The following is a 20,874-nucleotide window of genomic DNA, read 5'->3' on the forward strand; positions in this document are numbered from 1 at the left end:
GGCTTAGCGACGCTCCGAGTCACTAGATCCATGGAGGAGTTTGAGAATGTCAACCAGCGTCAGCTGCCAGCATCCACCCAGCAAGCATGCACAGAGTAAGTGAAGCATGATCAATAATGCCAGTTGAACTACAAACCTGAGTGATTCGGTGCGGTTAATAAGTAGATAATCAGATCTATTGAACCCCTTTAAAGACAGCAGGGTGTCAGAGGAGATGCATAACCTGCCACACACGAATCAAGTTATTTGGAAAAGTATCAAGGAAAAAAAAATCCTTCAACGCAACCACACTCGGATTGAATGCTAATAAGAGGCAGGGGTGGGCTGAGAAAACAACATGAACCTACTTATGTAAAATAACCCAAACAGCCTGCCTCCAGCACACCAACAGATCCTGTCACATTCCAGCAACAAAGGTGAGAAAACCGGAGAGTATAATTTTCTTGCATTGATCAGCAGGATTTCAGTATATGCCAAGTTTTTTTTTCCCCACTTGGTGAAATCTAATTACTGGTGGGACACATTGTTCTGAAAGGGCTGTGATTTGACAGCTTCATATGAATTGCACGACTCCAGCTTTCAGATAAAATACACATTTTGCTCCAGCTGAGATCAGCGCGACGCTTGTAGAGAAACTTTGACCGAAAGACTGAGATTATTAGTTCTTAAAGACCAAAGCTGCCCTCCACTCGAGCCTTTTGTGCTTTTCTTTCGGTGCTTATGGTTTTACTAAAATTAGCCACAAAATAATCGCCTAATAATGGGAAGGTGCACTGAGAAAACTGCTCTGACCCAGGCAGGGACGTGGTACTTCTGCAGGTGTCTAGCAGGTAGCAGCAGAGCTTTTGATCCACGGAGTCCCTTGATGACCCACAGGACTCAATCTTGTTAGAGGGCAACCTGTGGATGCTCGACTCAGGAGTTTGGAGACTTGGGCTCTTTGCTGTGTTCCTTCAACTGTGTGTGGAGACCATCTCCCTGCTGCTGCTGCTGTCAGGGTGGGTGCTTGATCTGCAACATGGCGTTTCCGACGTGTCAAAGAAATGAATCAAGGATCCAGGATTTGCCGGAAGGACATCACATCGTAACAAGATCACTGATGTTACGCACCTGTTTCAGTGTTGTGGTATAATAACATGTATCGTGTAGAATATACAATGCACACCAACACGATTCAGATTTAGTTAGAGCTAACTTTATTTGTAAGTACAGAGAACATATATCACTTTATTTTTGAGATGCAATCCGTTTTCCTTCTTTTGCAATCCAGCTCAGAGTCTCTCAAAGGACCCAAACATACTTAGAACAGGTAAATGTAAACTACAACAGTAAACTAGAAAGAAATGTAGATTTAGAAGACAAACGAACCCTTGATAAATGTGAACATTTGGTGTAATGGAGAAAGAAATCAGCAGGCAGTATTTCTGCTAAATAAACAGCTTTGTTTCATAAAAAAAGACGTGATACAAGGAAAATGGAAATGTCACAGACCCTATTTTCATATTCTGACAGCTCAGCTGTAGATAGCATGAGCTCCAGAATAGGCTGACATTATATCCCCTTGTCTGAAACAAATAACATTTTCCAGCTGTGCGTACTTTTTCTCCAATTTATTCTTCTTTCCCCGAGACACTGAGCAGTAGTACATTGTCATAAGCATGTCTGTTAGAATGATTGCTGGCTAAGACAAAGAGAAGCATTGAAACTTTATTGCATGAACTGCTGTTATCATCTAACATGTGCAAATATACACAGAGGGAAGCGACAGGGGGATGGAGGGATAAATGAAAAGGTGGTTGGGTAGATGAGGCAGAGAAAGCAGAAGAGGAGGCAGGAACTTTAACATTACTGCGCAACAGCTTGTCAGAAACACTTATTCATAAAAAAAAATCCCACCAATACAAGTTTGTCTCTTTGAAAAGAGTCAAACATGATAAACCAGGAGATACAGCGAGGCACTGCAGTGGCCTGGGAGAGCGAGGAGACAGAGTCCCAATTAACTACGGCGTCGCTGCTCAGTATTGATGCACGGTTCGAAAGCGGATTCATTCTCAGAGGTAATGGAGCAAAACTGCTGGAAATAATCCAGTGCAGTACAAAGTGATATTTTAATTTTGTCCCCCAATCAGTGTATTCTGTGAAGGAGCACAGATGATCTGGGGAAAGGAATCTGCTGTGATCTCTCTCCTGGCTCGCTGTCCCAAACACTGCATGCTTCACTGCCTTATGAGCAAACATTGACACTTTCTGCAGATGTGTGCTTGTTCCGTCACCGGTCAGAGTAATTCAACATTCAGTCATCGCTTTTTAGGGTGAAAGGCCTGCAGGAAACACTGGGGCAAAACTGAGTCTAATTTTTGTTTATTCTCACTGGTTTTTAAATGTGCTGGACAGTCATTATAGAGCTAAAACCACAGTCCTCTGCACTAGATTAGATTTATTTGCTGTGATCCAGACAGCACTTAGGGGCTAGTTTGGATATTTTGCATCAGAGTATGGTGTGCATGTGAATACATTTAAATATCAGCTGGTGTGTTATGGGGGAGGGGCTGAATTTGCTCTCATACGCGTGCACATTGACTCATTGGTACAAACACACCCACATAGATGTATAAAGCAGAGTGCTGCTGCTGCTGGGAGTCTCCAGAGTCCCTTATTAGTCCGGCTAATTTAACATCATTTGACAGAGAATTAATCCATAAATTAATCAGCAGAGCCTCAGAAAATAACATCACATGGCTCCATTACAGCACCATGTAATCCCATTTACACCTAGCATTGAAAATCCCCATGCAGACAGACCATCCGCCATAATCTCTGGTTCTGAAGAGACCGTCAAACTGCTTCTCTGACAACTTTTCCAACATCACACAAACCAGACACTCTAAAAAGACCTCAAACGCCACGTCTGTGTCGACATACCTCTAAATATTCATACAGATACGCTTTGAATTAAGAGCCATGTTCAAACCAACGCTAATCCGATTTGCATATATCCACATTTTGAGGGTGGGTGGGGGTTAAAATCAGACATGAGTAAGAAAACACCTGCAGAGATCTTTTAAAAAAGGAAACCACTTACTTTCACTGGCCTTCGACATGAGATGTTTCTGGTGCGCCCTTGTCAACAAGCCATCTTTATTGTGCTTCTCTTCTTGCAATAAAACCCCATACAAAAATATGGTCTAAAAACCAGATGGACAAACTGTGATTTCATTCATCAGCCCCTCAGTGTACTGTGCTGTCATTTCTAAGGAAATGTTGGGGAGGGGGGGTTGTGCCTAAATGCTACAGTGATTACACATTCCCAGAATGCACCGTGAACAAAGAAAAACAATGAAGATTGTTCCCATACGAGCAACAGCGACTGTGTAATACATCCACAAGTCTATTCTTCTCTTTTGAAACCAGCAAAGTATGAAATCACCGAGCAGTCAGAGACAAAAAGTTCAATCTACTCACATTGAATGTGTGAGGCAACAGCAATGCAAGTAGTTAAACCCTGTTAGCGTTAGATATGTTTAGCTCACATTAAGACTAGATTAAGACTTCAGCAGTGGAATGTATCACATTTCAAATATATGATCTTACTCTAAAATATTTAATGCTATTTTCCACAAGTTGACGGATGTGCGCAAAGATGCCATTATTTGAGTTAAATACCACAACTATGGAATTACGTTAACAGGGGACTCAGTAAATTTCTTCTAATCAATACACCGTTTTGGACTGTCGTACATTTTTGCTCCCATCAGGTATCTGGATATGAATACGGCCTCACTGTGCATCCCCCAGTGCACCCAAAGGAATATGTACATATCTAGGGCCACAAACGCCCGTCTTCCTCTTCCTCCTCATTTCTCTCCCCGTTTCTCCAGCTGCCACCATTTCCGGGATCATATCGTCTGAACGCCTGCCTCCTGCCACTCCCCCCCTGCGCTCTATTCTTCAATTTCCAGTATCAGGTCATCTCCCTCCAGGGAAGCATCGGGTGTGACATGAATAGCCTTAATGGTCCCAGCCATTGGGGAGTTGACCACAGTCTCCATCTTCATGGCAGAGAGGACACACAGCGGTTGACCTTTCTCCACCTGTAAGAAGTGCAAGCACAGCTCAATAAAAAAATGTCAAATGTACAGATCGATGAACAAAACTAGCTGGTTTAAATTTGGATGTTTATGTCTCATGAAACTCTGAAATTTAGATTCTACTACAGCAATGTCTGAGGTTTTTCTCTTTAGTGCGCACACAAGACTCTTCTGACGATGTCTCAGGTTCAGCGTGCACTACTTCCAAGCACTTTGTTCTCCAATGTGCCCTTCTCTCGCTTTGAACACATTTGTCCTGTTTGTTATTTATTCCCACTGTCTTGCTATTTATTTACAGAAAAGAATTTCGCTGCTGAGGCCAAAGAGACAATCTTTGAAAAAAGGACTTGTATTGACTCAACGGGATCAGATCAAGTATCCAAATGTTAGAACATTGAGAGCAATTACAAAAAGCAGAAGTACTTTAATTGAAATGAGAGATCACATGATGAGGGAAAAACTTTAAAAACCCTAAATCGACTGACCTTGGATCCAACTTTTACTTTGACCTCTAGGACCTTTCCAGGCATCGGTGCTCCCACCTGACCCCGGATGGACTTCTGAGCTTTGGGATGGAACTTCATTTCCTGGGTGAAGAGACGAGACAAAAAATAACGCATCCATCTGTCTGGTCAGTCACTCTTCCAAGTACCCCCACACACGCCTGTCGCCATTTATCCACTCATCCAGGCAGTGATCTATCCATATAGTCATAACTGCCCATTGAAATGTTCCTCCCTGCTGAGTCCCCTTCTACACTTCACAACCATCTGTTTCTATGAATAAAAATCACTAGGGATAGACTGTCTGTCACGAAATCTGTTTTTCTTTTCAAATCCGACTTCAACGTGCCAAACAATTTTCAAGAATCTTCCCTTGCATGCTTTATACAATTATAATTCAAGGATATCCATCTTTCACTCAAACTATCCAGTCTAACGGTTATTCATCATTTACCAACTCGCAAGTTTGTCCTTTGATTAAAAGTATCAATTTCTCTGCAACGTCATCAACCCGTCCACTTTCCCAGCTGTATCTCACGTCTCTCCCCAAACATTTCCTGCGTACCTTCATGGCGACTGTGTCTTTAACAAGCACAGATCTCAGCTGTCCGTTGAGCTCAAAAAAGACCTCTCTCTGCCCGGCCTTGTTCAGGTCACCCAGTGCCAAGGCCTTGATGTGGAGGATCTTCCCTCTCTCCAGCTCCACCTGAAACACAACAGAGAAGATGAGAAGAAGGCAAGAAAAATTAAAGAGGGGACGGTGTGCAGGAGGAAGCGACGGCGATTATATTGCATTAGAAGACTGAAATTAACACATGGATACTCAGTTCACAAGTCCAGCTGCAGCAATAAAAGACTGCAGAGCCTGTTGGAGGAGAAAAAGTTAACTTAGGCAGACAATATTTCCTCCTCTTCCTGAGTTCTTATTGCTTTTAGGGCGGGCTGAAAGCAATAAGACATCCTATGTCTGTGAGAATTTTTATTTTACACTCAATAAGAGCGTTTTTTTTTTTTTAAGCGGTTTTTAATGTCACCACATCCAGTTAATTTCCTGCATCTATTTTACCTCTGTGCTTTTTACTTAACCTGCGTGTGCTGAAGTGTGTTTGTGTAAGACGGCGAACAAAGAATTGCCCCCGTTTACAGCAACTCACATGTTAGCTTTGTTGCTAATGTGGTGTATGTGTTTGGGAAGCGCTGAGCTCAAACCACTATAAGTGCCAACCATTTAGACTAGGGGCTGTGGGTTAATACTGCTCTTAACATAATAGTGTAGTGGGGTTAAAAAAACAACAAAAAAACAACAACAGGCTTATGCAAATTTCTTAATCACAGCCTAAAACATGCTTTGTGTGACACTTCTTTGAACGGCAGTTTGGAGTTTAAATTGCTGCTAAAATCGCTTTCTGCTATCAGAGAATCATCAAATGTAAATTTTTTGATAGATTCAATCTGTGTTTTTAGTTCACACTGCAGGCAGTGTCCCTTCAAATTAACTGAACCAAGTGTGCAAGCACTTTAAACCACACAAATAGGCCGTAAGCATAAAAACGTTCCCATTTAGTTCAAAGTCTCTGCAATATTTTTTTAAACTTATTAGCTATAACAATAGGAAACATCAATAATTACGTCTATAAAGAAGAAAACACAACTAAGCAATGATGCAATGGTTTGTGAGGAGGACTAATGTACTGTACGCACATATAATTACAGTGTTTTTAATTCACTTTGCTTTTGTAATAATGTGAGTTTCCTAACTGCGGGACAAATGCAGGCTCTTTCATGCTGTACGTGCTGGTCAGAACTGGAAGCTTTGAAAGCTCAGTCATTTTAGACATTTCAGACATAAACACTATTGTGAAAATACACAAAGGATCATTTTAAATGCCGTCTATCCATCCATTTTCTTCCGCTTGCACTCGACAATTAACCCAGTCCCTGGACTGTGGGAGGAAACCAGAACACCCAGAGAGAACCCATGCAGACATAACAAAACAGGCACACCGGCTGCATTCAAACCCAGGACGTTCTCACTGTGAGGTGACAGTGCTAACCGCCACACCGCTGCACTGCCCTGGTTTTCAAAAAATCCTTTGCAGCCAAGAACTTGTGGACATCACCACATGGTGTTTTTCTCCCCTTGAGATGCTCGGCCAGGCCTTCACTGCACCTGCATCGAGTTACTGCTCAGTTTTGTCTTCATGCACTAAAGAGCATCCTCTGCTGGTTCGTGATCAGGTGACCGACATGACCGTTGAAGAATATCACATTTCTTCGCCCCAAAAACTCGACACTGTGAAACGTTGTCCAATCGGTTGTGCAGCATTTGGCTCAATCTGAGCTGGCCAGTGCATTCCTAATTTTCTAAGAATGCACTACATGGCCGATTTGGCTCCTTTTTTCCTCTGTGATACTTTTATTTTGTTTGTTTTTTTGCTTGATGATGACTACCTTTACCTGCATCAACATCTTTCTGCACCTTACATTGAGAGTTCCAGTGAACACCTACCATGTGCAAGTGCAACACTTGAGATCAACTCTGAATCTTCTACCTGCCTTCTGTGTCATAGAATAAAAATGGAGCAGGGCTCATCTGACCTTGAAAAAGAACGGCTGTAAATAATTTAAGTCCTGTAAGTATTTCTTTTTTACACCTCTTAAAGTCTGTGGTCTGTAAGCAGTGCTGCAATTTTGCCTCTGTCTGTCAAATGTGACAGAACCACAGAGTACTTAATAGAAAGCAACTGTTGATTCAATCAAGAGAAGCGGTGCATTTCTATAATCTAGCTCCAAATCTGACCCAGGGAACCCCAATTTGATGACTCCTGTTCTTTGCCCACTGACCTGCAAATAAAACACAGCTGTCACCTTTGAGGAGAGTCCGTGTTTGGCCTACAGTCTGTTAAAAGCCGTTTGATTCAAGTTCATTTTCTCCAGTCTTTTGAATATTCATACACCAGTTTGTGCCTATTTATGTCAAAGAAAACTCAAATCCCAGGCGCCAGGTGGCAGTTATATAATGCACTCTGGTGTTCTGCATACTCGTCCAATATTTTTTCTCCGGCAGATAAACTTTTCTCATGCGACACCATCCCCCGCTGAGTCAACTTGCATATAGAGCCACGCTTCTGTGCTCTTTTGTGACTTGAATAGCTCGTATTTCAACTCGGTCAAATCTGTCTGCACATTAAAAACATGTCACACACGCCTGTGTTTTCGAATCATTTAAGGAGTCATTTTTCTTTCACTGAAAATCAGATTCATAAGGTTAACTGACAACCTCTCAAATGACCTCCGAAAACATGAGCGACTTAAATGATTAGCTGTGAGGTTTTTTTTGTTTTTCTTTTTAAAACAAAAACCTATTATTGTACTCTGGCCCCTTTTCTCCAGCAGGCTCCTGGGTGGTTGTCAATCTGCTTCTAGTGCTATAAGAGCAGGAGGAGGAAATGCTGCGCTGCTACTGACTGAGATCACACCACTGTGTCGTCTGTGTGTGTGGTAGAATTAATTCTGTTCACCAAAAGTTTCCATTTTGGCCCAAAATTCATGTTTTGGGAGTGATGCAGAAAAATATCCCAATTTATTTATAATTTATTTATTCATTCATTTATATATTTAAATGTGGGTTTCCATCTGCTGTATATACATATACATACAGCCATATTCATTCTGCACATGTCCTCTGAGGCTAGAAACTGAATCTGTTTGTACTTTTACCAGACATGTCAATTCAGACATCAAATAGAGGAGACGTGGTATAGACAGAATGGCAATTAGAGAAATAAAGAGGCAGGCAGGGGGAATGACAGAGACATGACAGCGGGCCAGAGGAGGCGAAAAATGCTTCCTGTCTTTTGCACAGCTGTTCACTCTGTTGTTTGCTACCTGTGAGTGTGTCTTAAGACAGACGCGCCTCATCTCTGAAGCACAAGCAGGTCGACCACCTTCTCATATCAATTCTGGTCAGTCGTGCTTTCTGGCTTGCCGGTCTTCCCCTCGACACCAGCCGCTCTACTTCTTCATTTATCTCACAGCCCTTCTCAAATCTCTCATCTCACTGGGTGGAAACTCATTTTTCCCCGTCTTTCTATTTGTCCAACTTTTTCTCTCTGGCTTTCAATCTCGCTCTTTGTCAGTCCTCCCGTGTGTCACGGCTTTCTATTTTGTATTGTTATTTTGTTACCTATTTCTGGGGCCACTGCGACTCTCATGCCATTATTAATTTCCATCATCTGCCTCTTTCGGCTTCTCTTATCTGTTGTGTAGCTCTCCGCGTCTCCTACTTTGTTTATGCTTCCCTTCGTACCCCACACTGCCATCTGAGCTGCTGAGTTTCCATTGATATTCCAAACTAAACCTCAGCGCAAAGACAAAAATACACGATGCTGCAGATATGTATTGATCTTAATTTTATTCTCTTTCTCTGGGTGCTCCGACTCTTTCTTTGCAAGCTTTTGCCTTCTCTCTCTCTTCTTCACATTCCTTTACACTAAACTTCTCTGCAGCTGATGCTGTTTTGTTAGGCCCTTGACAGCGCTTTGCAAAAAACACAGCTGCCTACCTTTTTCCATCTGTGTCTTCTACACTACATCTCCTCTCAGGCGTTCCTATATAAAACACTAACTGCATATAAGAAGAGTTTCTAACCATTTATGAATCTTTTGATTATTTTGTTAGAGATGTGAATGTATAAGCAACTATAAAATCCAACACTTCTGTGTGCTGTCTGCAGCCGCCACCTTTGTTGCATAAGCTTCTCTACATTACACCTCTTCTATTGTTTCACAGTTAACCACCTACAGTCTTCAGGTTCTGAGCCCCACAGATAAGCAAGAGAAGTTATTTAAAGTCAGTATACCTACTAAAACAACTGCACACCTCAGACTTAGGACCTTCTGCACTTAAAAACATCAGATAAACTACATTGATGGTTTCAAAGCCAATAAAATACTTTTAGACTAAACCCTCAAACACTCAGCTGCTTCCTGCTTTGGTTTCTTACCACTATACTGTTTTTTGTGTCTCACATACACACATCATGAATCTCTTCTAACCCAGCGACACATTAGTGCTCTTCTCGCCTTTACGCACCAGCCTCCTGTCAGACTCACCTGCTTAGCCATTTTTGTTTATCATATCCCTGCGTTAAACAAGTTTCGCCTTTCTGCTTAACACGATGTCTTTGATGCGACTTTATTAATGACTTGTGTCGCCCGTGACAGTAATGAGATTATGTGTCGGTGTCTGCGCACATTAGTGGTGATGGTCGGTAAATAAATGACTCCGTGTTTGTGAAAATCTGTGTTTATATTTCTGTCAAACATGATTAATAGCACACTGAATCATCAGCACATGCCAGATACACGTAAGGCGATGTCGCCCTCCGCCTCTTTTTAGTGCTGTATGCATGTGTGGGTGCATGACTGCTATGACTGACCAGTAACCCGTGAGTAGGTGTATATTTGTGTATGTGTGCACATTAAAAAAGGCATCAGATGTTTGTTTTTCTCCAAAGTGGTAACTTCTCTTATAAGAGGGACATGTGTAAATGGCCAGCTCAGCAGGACTCAGCAGGACTCAGCAGCAGACTGAAAAATAAATACAAATCCGATCATAGTTCTCTACAATATTCAGAACAAATGTTTGAGGCTCGCTTTCCTTTCTTGGCCTATTCGCTAGATTTCCAACAACCTTGATGGGAAGTGCGGAACAATATATGATTACAGTGAAAGCCTTTATATCCGATTCCCACAACATCAGCTGCTGCAGGCTTTGGGTCTAGCGCTGAGCTCTAAAAGATGTGCTGGCTAAATCATTTTTGATCAAGACTTTGTGTCTTTTACAGACTATCTGCCAAAAGCTCATAAACACCGTCAGCTACAAGAACACAGTTAATAATGCATCTGCACTGCAAAAGTCACGTGTATTGACAGCTATCACCTCGGATTTGCCAGAAGCACCTACAAAGCTCCAGCTAGAAACTAACCATTTCCTGTTTTTCTGGGCTTTTCTCTGCTTTCACAAAACTTACTGTAATTCTACAAACTAGTCAGTACGGCCAAAGCTACAAACACCAATTGATAACTGTCACAAACTGACACGATGCTACCTACTCTTCTGCGCACTGGACTTTTTTTTGTTGCCGTCACTCATTTGGCCACCACGCAGTCCATCTCCAACTTCACACTCAAGCTGTCAGAGTCTCATCAAATGCAACATCTCACATGGCCAAAAAGTCAATTCGCCCGGAACTCATGCAACTCAAAACTCCCCCCAGTGACGGCTGCCTGTCTGTTAACGTTGTCAGTGGTGCTTTGATAGGTGCTCGACTGCCAGGTCATTAATATTTCACTGGTGATAACTCTGGCTTTCAAACATAAAGGCACGCGGCACCTAAGGAAACTAATGCATTATGTATCAGACGGTATGTCCTGAAGAATATAGGAAGAAAAAAGCGAATATAGCCGATAGCACAATGTCTCACCGTCGATACGCGCAATATAAAACCATGCCAACTCCAGAGAACTCCAGTTACAATAGTAACAATTCACGCTTAAATTCAGTGAAACAGCAATGAGACAACTGAAATCAGTCGTTCTAGTCTTTTAGCCTCCGTGAGGTGACTCACTCTCCTTACGACGGGTCACTCTTTGACATGTTTTCATTCCACGGTTTGCTCGGCACCGCTAATCGGATCCGATCTGATGAAAGTGCCCATCGTCATGACAACAGGGGCAGGCTCGTTTCTGTGGCAAAGACTGATGTTAAGCACAAAACTGAGTGAAAGTTAAAAAAAAAAAAAAAAAAAACGACAATAGCTCTGACGGAGAGGAGATTAGATAAACAGCAGCAAGACGAGGTGACAGCTGAGGTTGGAAAGAAACATCAGTGCACTCGGTAAGTGTGAATGACAGACACTTAGGCAGGGAAAATGCAAACAGAATCATTGAAAGCTAAGATGGGCTGTGTATATGAAGTCTTCAGTTTAAAGGAAGGACAGTTAGGAAATCATTTTAAATGGAAGGAAGGTCGATACAGCAATAGGCAAGACTGATTATTGATACTTTTTGCTTTTCTTCCTCTAAAATTGCAGATTTATTTTTCTTGCTATTCACACTGACTATTTAGTATGTTGCCGAGTGTGAAAGGAGCTGAACAATGTATCCCAAACTGCAAATTCAAAGCAAATAATTACATGCTAAAACTGCTTAGGCTTAATCAAATGTTTGAAGGTTTTATTCTGATCTGTGGTTAGGGGTCTGGGTATGGGTCCCCTTACAGAATTCTAACTCGAGGCATCAAATGATTTGGGTGGATGAGGTGGAGCTGCGAGTCTTTAGGGTCAATACTAAATGAGCACAGTGGATTTTTCCTAATAATACAGCAGGAGGGTAGTAGTGCTTCCTATGTCTCCGGTAATATAAAAATCAATTAACACCAGCCTGGAAACATTTTGCTGCACTGAAATGAAGGCGTAATTAAACATGGTTGCCTTTCACTGCTCTGAATCACTGTCAGTCGGATCCGTGTGCGGCAGTCATACTGAGGGAATGAAGAGCAATCTCTGAAAGGAAGAAAAAGATGCAGGAGGATCAGATGATTTATAATGTATGAAGGCTGTTAGGAATATACTGGAATTTTAATACTCGTCAAAAGATTAGAGAGTTTGACGTAGAGTACAGAAAAGAACCCTTATGAAAGAAATATGTACTATATAGACAATTAGTTTAACATATGAAAACAAAATAAGGACGATGTATGAAGGCTGAGGGGAGAGTAGGCCGATTACTCACTGAGCTTGCAGCAGAATATCACACACTCTCAATGCACGAGACTTAAAAAGTAGATTTTAAGACCATGGAAAATAAATCTGTGGGGTTTCTCTACAACACACCCATATTTATGAGCATGAATACTTCTGAAAAGCCTCCAACTACATTCAACCAAAACAGCAACAGGAGGCTGTACACACACAATCTCTACAAGAGAACTGGAGGTTTTTTCATATTTAGAGAGAAAAAAATATGTAAAATGAGTTAAAATAATGTGTTTATGGATTTAAAGGTTTTCAGTGACTCATTTTGCAGGGCGACTGCAAGTACCGACGAACTGACTGCTGATTTAGTTAGCTGGCTATATTTTGTCCATGTAGTTTAAGATTTCATAGTTATATTTAATTTGAAATATTCAAATTGAGGCACATTTAGGGGATCAAAAAAAATCTTTTAGTATAGATCCTGTACGCCAAATGCTTGCACAGACAGCAGATGGCAACTCCTCCAGCTGCAACGGCAAATTTAATTGTATAGAAGTTTATGATGTAGCTGTGGCTCAGGTGGTAGAGCGGGTCGAACTGATGAGTATGTGTGATTGTTATATAATATAGCAGGAGGGTAGCGCAGAAAAAAAGAGCTTGTATGAAGGTGTGTGATTAGGTGAGCGATCCTTAGTACCAGTCCATTATGAGAAAATGCATACGGCACACTTGTATTTTTATTATTTCAGACCTCAGTAAACATTTCCTAATCAGTATATTCTTGTTTGTTTTAATTCTTTAATACATTCTAGTGTTCTTTTGGGGAATTATGGCCCCTAGCAAAGCAGACAAAGAACTCAATAAGCCATAATGTAGCTTTCTTGTGAGAGATAAGTCACCACCATAATTCCATGAAAGGTCCCTGGTTTCTACATGAATCCAAAAAACCAACAAGGTGACAGCTATAAATACCAAACTCAAGGCTTCAGAATAGTAGTCGAACTAATGGCTGAGATTAGGGTGGAGTTACTGTAGACTGTAACATTTTAGTTACAGTGTTACAGTGTAACATTTTACATTTAACACTAACTAAAATGTTAGTATTACTGTAACATTTTAGTTACACTGTAACATTTTAGTTACAGTGTTACAGTGTAACATTTTACATTTAACACTAACTAAAATGTTAGTATTACTGTAACATTTTAGTTACACTGTAACATTTTAGTTACAGTGTTACAGTGTAACATTTTACATTTAACACTAACTAAAATGTTAGTATTACTGTAACATTTTAGTTACACTGTAACATTTTAGTTACAGTGTACAGTGACACCAAAGTCAGCAGGTTTTCAGGTTTCCTCAATTTATCAAGGTGACAGGAATCAGTTCAGTTTCATTATGTTGTTATAATCAGCTTCATTTTACACTTCACAAGGTTAACATGTAATTGTCACGCGTGTAGGTTTAGTTAAGTTAAAGAACAAAAACACAGGAAGGGCTGCAAATCTTAATCATCCTTTTATAGAAGTAAAAAAAAAAAGCAGCAACAAAAATACTTCACAAGGTCACTTCAGACCTTGTGAAGTTAAAAAAGAAAAAAAATGTCACAGACATCTCTGCCCTGCCTCACCTCCTGCTCACTTGTTTTGTACTGATGCCATCTGGTCAGAGGTACAACCACACCTCTTCACCCAAACTGAAGTCTTACTATTCTAGTCCATTACTAAACTACAACTAATAATAGTTTTGTTTGTATCCAAGTGAGTTTACTCTTTAGGGACAGAGAAATCTAATAGAGTACCATTTGTATTCCTCAATACCGAGTCGCTCATCTTCCTACATGATCTGGCATTAAACAGACCAAAATCATGTCTAACCTCATGTAAAATTACAGGATAGATTTTGAAGGACAACAAAAGGTTATTAATACAGTTTTATTACGTTAACAGACCAAATCCATCTGAAAACGTTTCTCTGTGATCAGACGCGACTGTGACATTTGTAGCAAAAGTTTCTGTCAGCAGCTACATCACACTCCAATCTGCTCTTCAATCTGAACTTTAACAATCATTTTAGGCTAAGTTTTACTCAAAGTGTTAATGAGTAATGGGGAAAAAATGATAAAAAACAAACGAGTGTCCTTAAACGTGCCGTCTCCTTTTCATAGAGAACTGTTTAATAAGCACGGCAAATACCTGACATTATTTCTGCTGACTGCATATTTATTAAAGTTTAAACTCTTCTCCATCCTGCTGCTTCTACTCGTGTAACATTATGAAAGTGGCAGAAACTAGGTGACAGCCAGTTATTACCTGTACTTACATGCAAAATGATTCAACTCATGTATTTTGCTTCTTCTGACTGCACTGTTCAGCTGCCTCTCTGCTGCAGATTAAGCGAACACTATAATCTTTATAAGTCAGCACCAGTTAAAATTTTTGGCATGACATGTTGGTCCCAGTAGTTTTCACAAGCCTCGTCTCAAACATCATACAACTAAATTAATCTGCTATTTCAGTGCAGGAAGGCCAATCTGCTGGCTACAGGGATCAGAAATCCTGTTTGTTGTTCCCCTGGTAAATTGTTAATATCTCCATCCTCCCACTGTTATCAGCACTTCACTGCGACTGCACCAAACCGAATCAAACCTCAGTCATCCGCACTGACGGAAAGATCATTTCCTGCAGATAACGTCTTTTCTTTATTAAACTGTTAAAACATCAGAGTTAATTAAAGATAAAATTGGGCCATTAGAGGAATTAAGATTAAATGTATTATGATACAATTAGTGACAGTTACTTAACAATAACGTGCACTTTTCTTCACCCCCACTCCCCTCCAAAAAAAAAAGCAAATGATAAAAGAGGTGTCCACAGACAGCAGGGGTTTTTGTGCATTGTTAGCATTTATTTATTTAATATCCTTTAATATCCTATGAAGGTTGGCTTTGAATGCACAAGAATTAGGCTGAAAACAACTCATTGAATGAACTCTACTTAAGTCAAGTCATTTCTCATCAGCTAACTGAATCCAAGAACATTTACTCAGTTAAAATCCTGCTTTAATAGGGGGAAGTTTTTAACCTCGTTTACGTGTCCGTGTGGTGATTCATGCATGTTAGAGATGATATTGTGAGCGTAACAAGCTAACAAAGCCGTGGCAGGAAAAACAATTAGATTAGTGATGTAAAAACAGTGAGAATGGTGTAAGTGGTTACTTACCTCAAACTCTTCCGCAATCTTGGGTCCATCCAAGAACAGCCTGGTGCTGAGACAATCCACTGGGCCAAAGTTGGCTGAAAAAAGAAAACAGGAAGTGCCGTTTTTGTTAGAAACAGTGTCGGCACCAGTTCTCTGCACAGCAGTTAAAAAAGTTCAGAGATCAGCTCTCTGATCCAGGATCAGTAATCTTGATAACGCTTGTATGGTTCTTCAGAGCCACAAGAGAATTAGATTATCCAGGCCGAATTCAATCATCCGAACTGATGGTGTACTCTTGTGGTCATTCAAATGGGAAACATATCGACACTGGAAACCACGACCAGCAAATCTATGATTCTATCAGGAACTTACTGAGATAATTCACACTGACAGTGAAAACTTCAACAGAAATAAGAAAAGAGGAGAGTTTAAAAAAAATAAAATCAAAAAACGTCTGATCTAAAATGTGAAAAAGAAATAGAAATAACTGCATTACATCATGCCTTTATGCTTACGCGTCATAAAAGTCAGTCACAAAGTAAAAATGCAAACACCTTTGTACTTTCAAGAACTATTTTTTAAATCCATATGCTATATTTTTACAGGTCAACAGAACAAAGATCTTCTATCCTGATTTGTTTCGAGCACGATGAAGGCAGGATCTCCACCTCTGAGCCCCTGACATGGTGCAGCAGCAGTGACTTGATTTTAAGTTCATCAGATGTTCCGTCACATCACAGGTCCCTCGCTGTAATTACTGCAACTCATCCACAACTGTTGATGGGCAGACGGAGGAAATCCCACATTTTCCCCCAGATGTTGGCAAATTAGCCACAACCAGGTCCCTCCAACTTAAATTAATCTCTCAAGTTAAAGAATCAGAAAGGAAAAAGGATTTTGATATTTGTCCAATCGATCCCCCTGAAATGCTGTCCGGGAAGAATCCCACAGCTTCAGTTTAATCATTTAATCTTGTTTGCGTAATTAAACTCGCTGCCATGTAGGATTGACTTTACATCCACTGGATGATCTGGGATCAAGCCAAACTCCTATCAGCTTGATTAGACTAAAATATAAATTTAGATATGGAGAACAGGCCCCGGATATGTGCCTTTTATTAAACTCCCACCAAATAATAGCTCATTTTCATCACACCACACCGGAGAAACTGCAGAATATCCAGCTTTAAAAAATGGCTTGTTTTGGTAAATATTGTAAATATGAAACAATCATAAAAGAATGAGTGTTCACATTAGATTAAGGGTTGTATAGAGCCTAGCCCGCTATTGAAGGAACAACTGCACATTAATTAAAAACCTTCACATAGAGCCAACGCCAGACTAACAACTAACAACGTCCTAACTCCACAAAGAATAATTAAACTCAGGTCAATCCAGGCAGCGGCTTCAAACTGCTTCCAGTCAAATCTGATTCATAATAACCTTTATTGTTGAATTTGCTACATTAGTCATTTCTTGCTCCAAGCTTGTGCCTTTAGACCAAGTTGGAATTACGATGATTTCTCTCTCCAAACACAAAAATATTTGCACCAAATGGGTCAACTTTATACTCTGCGTTCCTGACCCAAGTTTGGCTGGTACCAATTTCAAGCCCCAGTAGTAACACAAATGAGAACAACATACCACAAACCAAGACTTGTTTAATCACACGAATGCAGTGTGATTAAACACACATTTCACACAGCAGTTAAATTACAAAAATCGAAACAAAAAAAAAAATACGTCTCATAAACCCTACAGTTTATTTCCAGTCGGTCCACTCACCAGTAAACTCCTTAAACTCCTGGAACACCTTGGGGTACATGGCTGCTGACATCACATCCTCAGGGGTGATGTCATCACCGTGTGTGGCTCGCAGGCCCTCTTCCAGAGACTTGAAGTCCATAGGTGGCAGAGAGGCACCAGGTCGACCGTCAATGCGGGGAAGAGACTTCAGCACCTGAAATAGGATGTTGAAACGGAAAAGGAGGAAATGAAGATGAAATGAGAGGGGAAAAAAATAAGCAAAAGCGGGTCCCGAACAAACTATTTACTAAAACTTTATAAAGTCATACAGTCTTTCTGGATTTTCTTCATAACGTCCCCATGGGAGGTGGAAGCATGTGAAATATCTAAAGTGATGGTAAAACCTTCACATTGTACTTCACAGCTTTACATAAAAACTCGAACCTGTCAAAAACACTAAATTGACACAGAGTGAGAGGAAGAGGAAGACAGATGCACTGAATGCTTTGAGGCACAAAGGAGGAGAGAAGCAGTAGAAACAGAATGGAAACTTAAGTTATTTTTTTTTACATTTACATAAAAACAGCAGCACTGTCATGTCAAGCTCTGCGGTGGTTTCCACTTTAGTTCTCTCCATCTCCCTCATTTCAGCCAGTAAGCTACTATCAGCCCATCAAACATGACTGCAGCGTTACACGTGACAAAAAAATTAATGACAATTCAAAGAAACTGTTCAGAAGCAATATACAGACACTGCTTTAAGACCAATGATATGACATTTTATCTGCCCACACAGTTGCTGGTGTCTGAAAGAGACAATTGATCTGGGGCTAATAATAATGTGCGCTGAGGAGATCATGTTGAGAAGTGTCAATTCATCTAAAGGCTGCTGTAAAGAGTAGGAACCCTGGTTTTGTCTCCTGAAACATGCAAAAGGAGGAAGCTACTGGAAGACTTGGCGTTTTCACTCCTGTCTTTGGTGCTGACCTTTGTGGTCTATGTTATAGTGTGAAAAACTAAGCACATCCCATGACTCAGTAGGTCATAGAAGCACCTTCAACAACTTAAAGTCGTACACAAAGCAATACATCAGTTTCTCACATGCTGTGGAGGAATTCTGGCCCATTCTTCTTACAAATGCTGCTTCAGGTCATTGTTGTTTGTGTGCATCTGTTAAGCTTTCAATCAGTTTGAGATCTGTTCTTTGATTGGGCCATTCTGTTACAGATTTCACTGTCCTGGTCCAGTTTTAGACAAGCTTTAGTTGTCAGAAGATCGTCACACAATATTGCAATATACAGAGGGGGTCATGGTGAGGTGACCCCTCCTCCACCTTGCTTGATAGTTGCTATGAGGTGTTCGTGCTGCTCTGCTGTTTCGTTTCCTCCACTTTGGTCTCGTCTCTCCAAAGGACGTTGTTCCAGAAGTATTGTGGCTTTAGTTGAGATGCAACTTTGCAGACCCGTGTTCTTTTTAGATAAGAGGCTTCCCGGCTAGCCACCCTCCCACACAAGTGATACTTGTTCAGTCTTAACACGCCAACTGACGCCAGTAAAGTCAGAGATGTTATATTTGTATTTTTTGCAGTTTCTGGTCAGAGCGTTGCACAATCTGACCTCGGGGGAGAATTTGCTGGGATGTTCACTCCTGGGAAGATTGGCAGCTGTCTTGAATATTTTCCACTCGTGAATAATCTTTCTCACTGTAGAATGATGGACATCAAATTGTTTGGAAACTTTCAACCCTTCTCAAATTGATGGACAGCAACGGTTGCTTCTCCAAGTCGTTGCTTTTGGTCTTTCCTCCTTGGCATTGTGATAATACATGCAGAGGTGCACACACACTTGCTGATGATCAGTTCATTGATTGTATTTGTTTATCAGCTTATTTTTGTTAATAACAGTGAAATCAGTTATGTTTTACAGTTTATCTGAGGTTATACTGACCTAACTTAAGACCTGCTGAGGACCAGATGATTTTTATTGCATCCTGATAAAAGTAAAACCTTGGAACTGAAAAGGGCGTACTTTCTACCACAACTGTATACATTTGTTATGTTTACTAATTTGTGTGCTGCTTTGCATCTTCATAACATCATCAAGCGTGTGTGTGCACCCTGCAGAAATCTCTAGACAAAGGGCCCAGTGCAATTCTATTAGTCACAGAGCTAACCGTCCAAAGATAGCTTACTCATTTGTGCGTGTGCGAGAAAGGCACTTCAAAGATAGCAGGTTCACTGGAGTCCCTGCTCATTAGCACAGTCTCCTCTGAGGATGGCCTTACACCTAAATGCTTGATTGTTTAAGTGTGAGACACAGACAGTGACTCCGTGTGTGTGTCTGTTTCCATTAACAAATAAAGGAAACTTCCTCCAAGGTTATTTGGTGACTCTCCGCATTTCTGTGGGAAATCCTAAACATCACACGCACTCAGTTTTCCCCTTTCCTTTCTTTTCAAGTATGCTCCTCTGAGGGATATGCTGCATTTTTAATGACACTCATTTCATTAGCTCGTTTCATTTCTGATGGTCTAATACACTTCTCTTTCCTCAGTCTCACAATTCACATTCCCACCTTGTCCCCCATCTTTTTCCCTTGTCCATTGTGTTTTTTCCACCCGCACCAGACGAGGAAACAACTCAGTTACCACTTTATGATTCAAAGGAATGAAAGTAACTTTGCGACAGCCTTTGAGAAATGAATGAATGTGATATAATTATGGAACGCCTGTTCACCAGCTAATTAACACCACCAAAGCACCATTAAGGAAACACTGCTGCTTCTTTGCTGATAGCGTACGAATATAACCTTAAGCTACAGCGTACAGCTGGGGTTATACATGTGTGTGCTTATATGCATTAATAAAGATGAGCGACACAGCAGCAACTAAAGGTCAATGACTGAAGGCAAAGTAGTCACAAGCTAGCTGTGCTTTCTAAAGATAATGTGATAAATGTTTTACTTTCTTTCCGTTAAACAAAATTCCTCTCGTGTCTTTTCACGTCTGAGCCGAGGTTATGTAAATCAGTCATGCTGATACATGGTGTTGTGTGTGAGTGAATATCAGATTTAGGTCTCAGCTGTGCGGCTTCCGTGTCGACATAGGCAAACACAATAGCACACAAATTAAAACACAATGAAATCAAAGCAAAAGTAAACTGTGGTAGTCATCATTTAACTGAATGAACGACTGAAGTTATGCTGTGCGCTCAACTGCCCCTCGGTGCTGACGGGCTGTCGGTGTCTGAATATCGAGAGATTTAGTCAGATGTTCTGGCTGAGATGAGAGGATTTCGTATGAAGTGTTTACTCTGAGTACACACTACGATGCAACCTGCAGCTCTGATAGTTGTTTTATTTTTTTATTTTTTTTTATTTTTTTATTTTTTATTTTTTTGGCCTGTCCCGTTTGGCTCTTTTGCCATCAGAATTGTTGTCTAAAGGCAAAGAAAGATACCCAACGGATATTTTACTTTACCAAACTGACCATCCCAGCCTTGCCGTAATGGTCCATTTGATTCACCTTTTATTGTTTATTTTATTTTCACTTACTGAATACGGGACAGACTTGACTGGG

At 40.6% G+C, this 20,874-nt stretch overlaps 1 protein-coding gene across 2 annotated transcripts in view; it reads right to left on the bottom strand.

Moving 5' to 3' along the window:
• Positions 1 to 1,173: 1,173 nt before the first annotated feature.
• Positions 1,174 to 20,874, bottom strand: part of pcxb (pyruvate carboxylase b) — a 299,933-nt gene continuing 280,232 nt past the window's right edge. For both annotated transcript variants that reach the window (XM_042223129.1, XM_042223128.1), the window contains exons 23-27: positions 17,338 to 17,512; positions 15,575 to 15,648; positions 5,157 to 5,297; positions 4,574 to 4,675; positions 1,174 to 4,091 (exon numbers count right to left, since the gene is read on the bottom strand). In XM_042223129.1, the coding sequence (XP_042079063.1) occupies positions 3,942 to 4,091; positions 4,574 to 4,675; positions 5,157 to 5,297; positions 15,575 to 15,648; positions 17,338 to 17,512 (642 nt within the window). In that variant the 3' untranslated portion in view covers positions 1,174 to 3,941. The remainder of the gene's footprint in view (positions 4,092 to 4,573; positions 4,676 to 5,156; positions 5,298 to 15,574; positions 15,649 to 17,337; positions 17,513 to 20,874) is intronic.

The sequence above is a fragment of the Haplochromis burtoni genome, unplaced genomic scaffold (assembly GCF_018398535.1).
Source record: "Haplochromis burtoni strain Fernald_Lab_line unplaced genomic scaffold, NCSU_Asbu1 Contig_102, whole genome shotgun sequence".
Lineage (NCBI taxonomy): Eukaryota > Metazoa > Chordata > Actinopteri > Cichliformes > Cichlidae > Haplochromis > Haplochromis burtoni.